Below are 10,337 nucleotides of genomic sequence, written 5' to 3'. Positions count from 1 at the left end.
TGGCTGCATTGCTGCAGTAGATGCTGTAGCTTCTGGAGGATGAGACCCACTCAGCATCTGCTAACTAGAGGAGCTGTAGGGAGCCCGCTCGAGCTTAAGTATTCCACTGCCCACTGTCCTTTAACTAAGGTTGCATACATCTACATGAGTGGACTTGCATTCATTTTCAAGAAGTAAGTTAGATACCTGGGGACAAATACTCCTAGAAGGAGGCCCCAACTAAAACTTCAAGGTAGAGGTACTAAAGAATCAAGGACTAATAAACATTACACCATTTCCCATATATCCAAGGATCATAATCTCAAAGTTACCCTGGTGCCGCAGTGGAGTGGATGTAAGGCTGCCAGGAGATGGTCATCTCACATGACCCCCCACCTTGCTAAACACCTTTACAGACAATTGATGAGTTTACCATGGCAATCCCCTCTAGCTGTGCAGCCACCTGCCCTCTAAAGCTAATGCTAAAATCTGAAATTCTGCTTCCTTGAAAGTAGCAGTCACCAAGCACTGACATCATAACTGTATCCTGTGTATACCCACTGTATAAAATACAGTCCTCCAGGTCACAGAAGTAGAAGCCGATAGCTAGGTCCTTGTGAGAGCAGGCATTTTTGAGTCAGGGTGGGGGCTGATGCCACCCCACCAGAGTGTCAAGCGAATTCTGACACTAGAAAGATGCTGAGGAAGCAGCAGAGACTGGGAATTTGGTACCTGGTGGCATCAGTACAAAAATGTGGGAGAAAAATTCAATGCAATGTTTTATATTGCCTTCATCACTATCTATGGAATGTATGTGTGTTAAATTTTCATAAGGGCGAACTTGAACTCGTGAGTTTAGTTCTGATTTAACATGTTAAAGATTATAGGAGGTTTTAGTGATTGTATTTACATATGTCCGTGCTGTAAAAGGGCCAAACCACACTGATCATCTTGTCACTGGCAGCAACTCACCTGCAACAAGATTGCTATAGAACAGCACTCACCTGATTCTATGATGTTGTACCCTAATTGGTCTGCAGAACCTTGTTTGCCAGTGAGAAAGGAGCATCAGAGCGACACCTTGCTGGATCAGTCATAAATGAATTGATACAGACACATTTATCAATAAAATGTGATTTAATACAAGAATGTGTATTAAAATATTGCAAAATTACATCAAAACAAAGATAGATTTGAGGTCCTCTGTAGTCATCATCATTATGTTTAGTGAAACGGATGCAATTGGGTGTTTAATAGGGGACGAATGACATCTGAAACCTGGGAGCCATTTTTCCAATTCCGCTGTATTCTGGCGAGAGATCAATTTCATTAGGAGGTTTATCAGAGCGGATGTCGAATTTCTGAAGGATGGATGTGAGGTAGAGGAAAAGCTCCATACGTGCCAGGCCTTCTCCAGGACAAGCCCTCTTTCCTAAACAAAGATGATAAAGACAGTAAAAGTTATATGTTTGCCTTGTATGCAATCATTTCTACTTGCCATTGTTGGCCTCCTTTTGAAAATGCTAGTCCCCTCGTTGATATGAAATCTTCTAACTGTGAACGAAAAGTGTATGAAAAGCTATTTTTTGTAGCTGTAGATAAAATAAGGAATAATAAAAACCCCTATCAGGTTACTTTTTGTTGCTGGGGAAATTTCCCTTTACCTCCTGTCCTGAAGATACAACAGGAAATAAGAGAACCTCTCTTATTCCCATCATAGAGAGTTGTCGCAGGAAGAGGTGCCCCCATTGGATTTTCCTTCATCTCTTGCTGTTGTGACAACTAAACATTTTGGGATTTTCCCTCAAAATCTGTCTCAGAACCAATGGTCACCATGGTGAATCTCCATTGTGAAGTCTCAGACAGCAATAGCATTTGACAAATGATCTTACTACTGTTCCTCCATAGATACCCTACTTTATCCAAAACAAAAAATTTACCTTCACACACACTTTAAATAAATTCCACACCAGCTTCCATTGCTCTCTCTAGCAGCTAGACCAAATGTAGGCAACCTCGGTACTCCAGCTGTTGTGAAACTACAAATGCCATGAGACTTTGCCAACAACCGGCATGTCAGGTATAAGCACAATTAGTAGGGATGCACCGATACCGGTATTTTGGTACCCATAATTTTTTTTCGATACTCGCCGATACCAATTACAGAGTAAAGGAAGTCCCATTCAGGAAGTAATGACTCGCCACCTGGCTTCCTGATAAGTCGGGAAGGCGTGCAGCGTGTAAAGACTCGCCACCCAGCTTCCCGATTAACAAGAAAGTCTCTCCCCTCTTACCTTAGTATGTCCAGCCTGTCACCCCCGGGGCCAATCAGGAAGCCGGGCGCCGTGTAATGACGTGACGCCCTGCTTTCTGATTGGCCGGGAGGCCGGCTCCATGCTCCCTCATCATGAGATGACGAGGGAGCATGAAGCCAGCTTCCCGGCCAATCAGAATGCCGGGTGCTGCGTCATTACACGGCGCCCGGCTTCCTGGTTGGCCAGCCTCCCGACCAATCAGGAAGCCCGGCAGCGCGTCATTACATTACAGCCGGCTCCATGCAAGTGACGAGAGAGCATGGAGCCGCTTCCCGGCCAATCAGGTACCAGCGCAGCATGTAATGACGCGCTGCCCGGCTTCCTGATACAGAAAGTATCGGGCTAGGCATTGGAGCATTTGGGCGAGTACGAGTACTCGCCCAAATACTTGGTATCGGCACCGATATCAATACTAGTATCGGTGCATCCCTAACAGTTAGCCTCACAAATCACTCTCTCCGGTGTGCATAATGACGTTATCCTGTGCACTCAGTAATTGTTGTCATCCAGGACTTTTTCAGTACTCAATTTTATAATAATTTTATATAATTTTTAATCATTCATGAATGCACTGTGAGTGTATTAATGGAGTGTATGTATGCTAGTGTTGTATACTAATATAGTTTAATGTTTAATCCTCTGTCTATAACACTTTCTGGAACATTAACACGAGTGCAGATCAGGATGCTGACTACACTGTGACCTCATTTGCTCCATCCTCTTTCCTCCAAAACATTTCAAATTCCAAATGGGAGGCAAATAAAGGGGGACCTTCCATAAGGTTTGTTTGCTGTCCTTGTCTAACCTTCTTTAACAATACCGTGACCTGAAGTATTTTGCACTATCCAACTTGCTAGTGATATCATTAAATAGTAATCCCACTTGATTGCCTTTTTTAGCTCTAGAAAAAAACAGGCAAATCATGAGCTCACCTATGGAAGGTTTCTTAACTTTCTGGTCTGCTTCCCATGTGATGTGTGAGGTCAACCTTCTACTTCCTCTCCAGCCCTAGTAAAACAGATCCCTGTGTGTCTGCAAATAGACTTCGGAGGCAGAGATGGATAAGGAAACCAGGAGGCTGGCCCTCCCTTTGCAGTCTAAAGCTGGCCATACCCCTATAGATTTTGTGCAGATTTTCTATGATCAGATGGAAAAAGTGGAACAGATTCCTCCATCTACGCTAAACTGTATGGCCCCGCTGGCTCTCAAGATGACTGAACAATGCCGCATCCAATCAGATTGTTCAGGTATTTTTGAGAGCCAGCGGGGCCGACTAGCAAGATACTGAAGCTTGGCCCAGTGGGAGATTCCTCCATCCACACAGTTTAGCGTAGATGGAGGAATCTGCAGATTTTCTATGGTCAGATTGTAAAAGTGCAACAATCTATAGGTCTGTGGCCAGCTTTGCAGCTAAATACACAATAGTAAATAGATATATGTTTTCAATTTTTACCAAATAATTTGTATTGCCCTGCCACACTGCATGACCCTGTCTGGAAGGGGAGGAGACCTGATTTATCTCTACTGTAATTAAACTTAAGCCAAACCTTTTTTTTGGCTTTAGCTCCCTTTTGGGTCAAAAGAGTACATTTACTAATGTACTCCTGTGACTCAAAGTCAGCATCTAGAGGGTAATGTCTGCAGACAATGCAGAGCTGTGCTGCAGCCGGAAAAGATCCACCCCACTGCTTGATTGACAGCTGTCTCTACCTTTCTAGAGCCAGAGCCAACTATGCCCGCCCCCTCCCTTATCTGTTCCTCCAATGAGTGCTGGAGGAACAGAGAGGGGAGGGAGGAATTCCTGCGCAGAGTGATGACTGACAGTCACCCCTTACCTGTAGAGAGAAGAAAATAAGCTGAATGACTAGCGGCTTGTGATCGCTCAGCTCTCAAGGTACAGAGCCAGTATGTGACGCCTGCAAGGTCATACCACAGCTCTATGTATTGAGAAGAGTAAATTTTCTGCTGCCGATACTTCACCTTTATGTCACAATTCCAGGTCTTGTCATTCCCCAGCCTGTGACTGGACAGTGAAAAAAGAAGCAACAGACTAGTGAACCTAACTCTTTGTCACTATGATCTCTCCTCTTATCAGCATGTTTCTTTTTATTGCACTCTACTTCAGCACAACTGATTGGCTCCTTGTGCTGCTTTTGTCTCCAAAATATATTCCTGCATACTACAAAAGGCAGACTGGGGCACTAACACATTTGGAAGCTGCATTAACCTGGAAAAGGAACATTTTTATAGCTAGTTAGTTTTATTTGGTCTTAATGCAAAACCCTCTTTATAGGGATCTTATATACACAAAAGCTGTTGCTATTATTTACAAACCCTTGAAGAGCAAAATAGTGCAAAGTCCACTATACTTTTATGAACAACTAAGTGCTACATTTCACTTTACAGTGCAATTTGGGCTTTAACATTTCACCCAATATTCACTTTTAGATCAAATATATATAGAGCTGAAAAATATTCACCTCTAAATGATACGGAAGATAACAGGAAGGTACACCTTGTCCTGAATGGGATGGCACGACTGCCCTGAATGCTTAGACTGTGCGTCATTCAGTTTATTTGCATCCCTGACCTAACATAACAACGAGCGCTGGATTTGGAGTGCCAATATTGCAATCACTTTCCTAATATATACGTGAATCCACCAAGACACCCAGGTTACTGACCTGCAATACCTAACCTTTGCAACCTTCCTCTCCTGGTGACATCTGAGGGTCTGGCTCATGGTTATAACAGAACTAAGGCATATTGGAGAAGTACATGGGGCTTTAAACTCAAACAAAAGGTGGGTTTTTATTAAAGTCTCTGTGTCACACCCTGTAAAGGAGAGTATAGCTGACCATACATTGCTGTAACTCGTCCAGAATGTGAGCCATGGGTGGCTCTGTTGACTATGCTCAACAAACTTTGATTAAAAGAATGAAGGAGCTGGGGAAAAAAATGGTCGGCCAAACAGTGACTTCTGCCATTCAGCTACAGCCACCATATGGGTATTTATCCAGCTGCGCTCCCACAGCTGCTTAAAGGAGAACTATGAGGTGAGTGCTTTTCACTCACCTCATAGTTCTAGCCGACCTGTGACAATGAGACTGTCACAGGTCGGCTCAGTAGATCGGGAGGTGAGTGAACACATACCGGCGTTCGCTCACCTCTCGATCCTGTCACGGCTCTCTGCCGTGACAGGGGAGGGGCTGGATTCCCCCCTCCCCGCTCCGACCCGCCAGCGCTGACTGGTGGATCGGACGGGGGAGGGGGCGGGTACAGCTGGCTCTGCCTCTAGATAGGCAGAGCCAGCTGTCAGTCACGCAGCTGGGCGGATCCCGGCACAATTGTCGGGATCCGCTTCAGCTGCGGCGTCTCAGTATACCGCGAGCTACAGCTCGCGGTATACTGAGCCTAGGGTGACAGGAGGACGCTAGTTTGTGTCCTCCTGTTACCCTAAGGAGAACTATGGGGAAAAGACATAACCCCATAGTTCTCTTTTAAATACTAGTTGGCAGGGAAGATTCCTCAATACACTCTGGTTGGTGTGCATGGGGAGATTTGGGGTTTTTCTCTCATTAGTGCGGCTTACACATCCTTTGCAGAAGACGTGTATCCAAACCTCTGTCATTGTCCTTAGCAGTGGGGCTACCCTGGCGCTGCAACGGTTACATGCTCATTTTGTGTAGGGAGTTAAAACAACAAAGCTATGGTCACCCAAAACTCAGACCTAGACCCGGCCTCTGCAGCCTGTCTCCCCTCTGCTCCGTGCGTAATGTTCCTTGGTGTCTTCACATCCAGTACACTGTGAAAGTGTGAAATGGGGGCTAAGCTGTTGTAGTGGGTGCAACAAGCTGCATCACTATATCACACATGTGGGAATGTGTATGACTGGTCATGCCTACTACCATGGGTGACACATTACATATCTCATACAGTTCTATAAAATATTTTACCTGCAGAGAATGCCATAAAGGCTTCATTTTTCTTGAACAATCCTTTCTGGTCTAGAAAATGTTCAGGATAAAACTCCTGGGGCCTTTCAAAGAAGGAGGCATCGTACAGCACAGAGTGCAGAACAGAGAAGATGATGGTACCCTGCACAAAGCAGAAAGTAGATAGATTGAAGAAATTATGTCTGAACAGCCAGCAATATATTCTGTTGGTTGGGAGTTTGTGTGTACCTTGGGCAGATTGTATCCTCTGAAGACAGTATCCTCCGTCACAGAATGAGGGGCTCCAAGTGGTAAGAAGTCAATAAAACGCATGACCTCGTGCATTACAGCATCAGTGTATGGCATCTTGGTACGGTCCTCCATACAAGGTCTACGGGTTTGGCCAATGACTTTCTCTATCTCTGCCCGGACCTTTTCTGGTAAGATACAAAAAAAAAATGCCATGTTCAAAGATTGGTGCAATGAACCTCTAGGTTTTCCATTTAGAAAATCAAACAAAAACTACATTTTATTTAAAGCTGATTTTTATCTTTAAATTTCCATAATCGTTTCTCATTTTATTCTCTTCTAAGGTGTCCAGTGATTCTAGTTTTACAAGAGGTGAGCCTAAAGTAGATCTGAAGTCAAAACCTTTATTTGTTTTGGATAGAGTGAAGGAGGGTTATAATCCAGTGACGTGCGGTCCCTCTTGATCGGGGTGAGGCATTCCCAAGCCCCGCCCCCGCCGCCCGAAGCTCCACCTCCTGCCGACCGAAGCCCCACCCCCTGCTGGACAAAGCCCCTTCCCCAACCTAGTGTAAAGGAGGAAGGTAGGAGACAGGGAGGAGCCTCCCTGTCCCTCACTTGCCCCTCACTGCTGAGGCTCTGTGACAGGTTACACAGCAGGGAGGATTTCCCTTATGTGTAACCTGTATGATGCCGATCTGAATGGAGGAAAATCTGTCAGCTTCAGACATGAAGCTGACAGCTTTTTTCTCCATAATTCTAGGTGAGGCTCCGCCCCACCTGCCTCCCCTGACTGCACGTCCCTTTGATAATCCCTTACAGCTCCTTTTGCCATCTGTGTCACATTGGGACTGATAGCTAGAACAGGAAGTGAGAGGAAATCCATCCAAAGAGAGGGAAATCCCTGGTTGTCAGCAGGGTCACCAGAACTAGTGTCCCCATGGGAAGATCTCCCATCTATTCCGGTTTTGGGGTTTTCTTTCACTTTCAGTGATAACAGTCACCAGGACAAATAGAGAGAGAGAATATCCCTAAGGGGGCCACAGATAGCAATAAAGGATGTGCTGGTGACCTCATTAACTTCTTCTGGTGTGCTGGTGACTTCATTATCGCTTTTAGTCCTATGGCGCCATGATCCGTTGGCCATTTCAGCACCCATTTAAGCTACTCATAAGGATACGTCAGTTTGGAGAGCGATAGGATACCTCTGAATATCTGAGAGCAATAAAAACCTGACGTGTACTAATCTCTCTCCACTCTATCCAAAGCTAAAACAAAAGGTTTTGGCTTCAGCTGCACTTTAATATTGAAGCTATTTGATTGATGGATTGCATAGATTAAAATGCATATATGTGAAGTGTTTTACCTGGCTCTGTAAGGGTTTGTAATTTGGTTCAGTCAGTCTTGCAATCCAGACTTCCCTATTATATAGCACAGCAAGATCTGTGACCAATCTGCAGACGTCACTGGGATCCATCCCAGCCTGTGATTGGACAATGAAGATGCAGCAGTGCGCAGATTCGTATATCCCTTTGTACCCCCCTCCTCTAGGCATGTTCTCAATATTTAAACTGGGACATTGGAAAGCAGTAGATCCCTGCTTGGTTGAACTATCTTTACAGGAAGAGAGATGAAATCTCCCCAATAAGAATACAGGGGGCAACAAAACCTTCCTTGCTCTACCCAAAACTAAACAAAATGTTTTGTATAAAGTTGGGTTTTAACTATAACACTTTTAACACTCCAGTTTTTATATATCATTTATAAAACCCAAAGCAAAAGGACGCATTTCTTTCATCTTTTACGTGATTATGTAAAACCGGATGCTGCTCCAGTGTTCCTGTCCGTGATTTTCAGTAATCTGCCCCACTTTGGGTATTGACTTTTGCTATTGTGTAAGAGAAATGAGAGATAATGAGACTGACATGTAGATAGTGGACTATACACACATTGGGCAACAGCATTACAAATTGTTTGGTTTTAAATAGTTGCATCACTGCAGCAGGGAAATAAAGCACACCACTCATTAGGATACTCTTTGCAAATGAAAGTGTATGTAAACTCTGATACTATATGTTTATATATACTATGTCTGGCATCATGCCTCTCTGTATACAGTTTTCTTAAGCAAAGTGTCTTACTCATAGATCCTGCCAGTAACCGTGCTTCCTGTTGCTGGCCGACAGGGCTAAGCCATTGCATCACAATTAGTAGACATGTGCGATTCGTTTCGTTCCAAATAGAAATTCGGACGAAATTTCTGAAATTCGGAGACTCGGATGTATCCGAATTACAGATATAACGAATGCAAACGAATCCGAATTTCCGATTCTGAAATGCGTTAGCGGTAAAAGTGAAATGTCCCTTTGCTGCACGAACGAACGAAAAGGAAAAGACAATTCATACAGACTACCGCTAACGAATTTCGTCCGAATCCCGAAACAAATTGGACTTTCGGACCCGAATCCCGAAACTAATTGACTTTCGTACCAGAATCCCGAAAAATTAAAAAACGCAAAATCCCAATCAAAACAAAATGAAAATAAACAACGTTTTTGCCGGTTGTCTAACAATTAGCAGCATCTCTGTCATCCTGCCATGTGAGCTTCTTCAGATGTAGTATACGGATGTGTCCCCTGCACTCCTTACAGCAGTTGGACCTGAATCGTGGTGCTTACAGTGATAGTCACGGATGGTGCTGTGTGTATCAAACTTGTAGAAGAGGATCACCAGCACTCCAGCTTCTTCAGTTGGTCATGGGGTTGCCTACCAGGTCTATCAGATGGGAGCTGCTATTGTAGACCTATTTTTTACACCATGTTCGAGGGCTATCCTTATCCTTCCTCCACTAATTAGTTAGCCATTAACACTGAAGAAGCATATATATGTGAAGTGTTAGACATTTGACATGCATATACTTATTCTAAACTTTCCAAATAAAACAAGGAAGCAGTAGCCCCTCCATATTTCTAACCCAACAGGGGTCCTCAAAGAAGAACTCCAGACAAATTACAAATTAACCCTTGTAGTGGGGCTACCCTCGCACTGCAAGGGTTAGGTGCTCATTTTGGTCTAGGGTTTAAAGTAAAAAAGATACACTCACCCTATCCTCTATCCTGCGGTGGTGACCGCTCATCCCTCTTCCTCTCTTAACCAGCTGTGGAATGACCCTTGGCATCCTCACATTCAATGCAAGTCAATGGACTTGTATTAAATGTGAGGACATCAGTGAGGCTTAGACTGCCAGAGCCTGGAGGAAAAGACTGCAGGCACTGGCCTAATACCCAGGCGAGATCTAGGATCGGGTGAGTATGACTGTTTTATTTTAGATCCTACACCAAAATGAGCACTTAACCCTTGCAGTGCAGGGGTTGCCCCAATGTAAGGGTTAATTTGTATGTTGCCCGGAGTTCTTCTTTAAAGGCATGCATCCTAAAGGGTAAATGGGATGTTATGCGTATAGGAATTGGCTTGTATGTTTGCAACTTTGCTACAAGGATACAATTCTATACTTGCAGGAGGGGCAAATTTTGATTTGATTTAGGGTCTTGGAGTCTTTCCTTACCCTTAATATGAGGATATTTCATCAGGATCAGCAGCGTGTATGACAATGTGCTGCTGGTGGTCTCCTGTCCAGCAAAAAATATGTCCAGTGAACAGGAGAGCAGGTTTGGTAGATTGTATTCTGTGTGTGGATTCTTGCTTTCCTAGAAAAAAAAGGGGGGGATAAAGGGAAACATCTGATATAGGAAACAGGGATATAGGAAACAGGGACTTTCCTTCACTGAAGTATTCCCAAGCCCACATCTTAAACCCACTTCATAATGACACGAAGAGAGAAATTTGTATAGAGAAGGGCTCA

General features: G+C 44.1%; 1 protein-coding gene across 1 annotated transcript in view; it reads right to left on the bottom strand.

The window, feature by feature from the left end:
* Window positions 1–1,229: 1,229 nt before the first annotated feature.
* LOC108795851 (cytochrome P450 2G1-like) overlaps window positions 1,230–10,337 on the bottom strand; it is a 24,322-nt gene continuing 15,214 nt past the window's right edge. The window contains exons 6-9 of the mRNA XM_018567165.1: window positions 10,041–10,182; window positions 6,479–6,666; window positions 6,251–6,392; window positions 1,230–1,411 (exon numbers count right to left, since the gene is read on the bottom strand). Coding sequence (XP_018422667.1) covers window positions 1,230–1,411; window positions 6,251–6,392; window positions 6,479–6,666; window positions 10,041–10,182 — 654 coding nt within the window. The remainder of the gene's footprint in view (window positions 1,412–6,250; window positions 6,393–6,478; window positions 6,667–10,040; window positions 10,183–10,337) is intronic.

The sequence above is a fragment of the Nanorana parkeri genome, unplaced genomic scaffold (genome assembly GCF_000935625.1).
Source record: "Nanorana parkeri isolate BGI_ZX_2015 unplaced genomic scaffold, ASM93562v1 scaffold1015, whole genome shotgun sequence".
Lineage (NCBI taxonomy): Eukaryota > Metazoa > Chordata > Amphibia > Anura > Dicroglossidae > Nanorana > Nanorana parkeri.
Note: the sequence above shows the minus strand (reverse complement) of the source record. Positions and strands in the feature narration are given on the sequence as shown.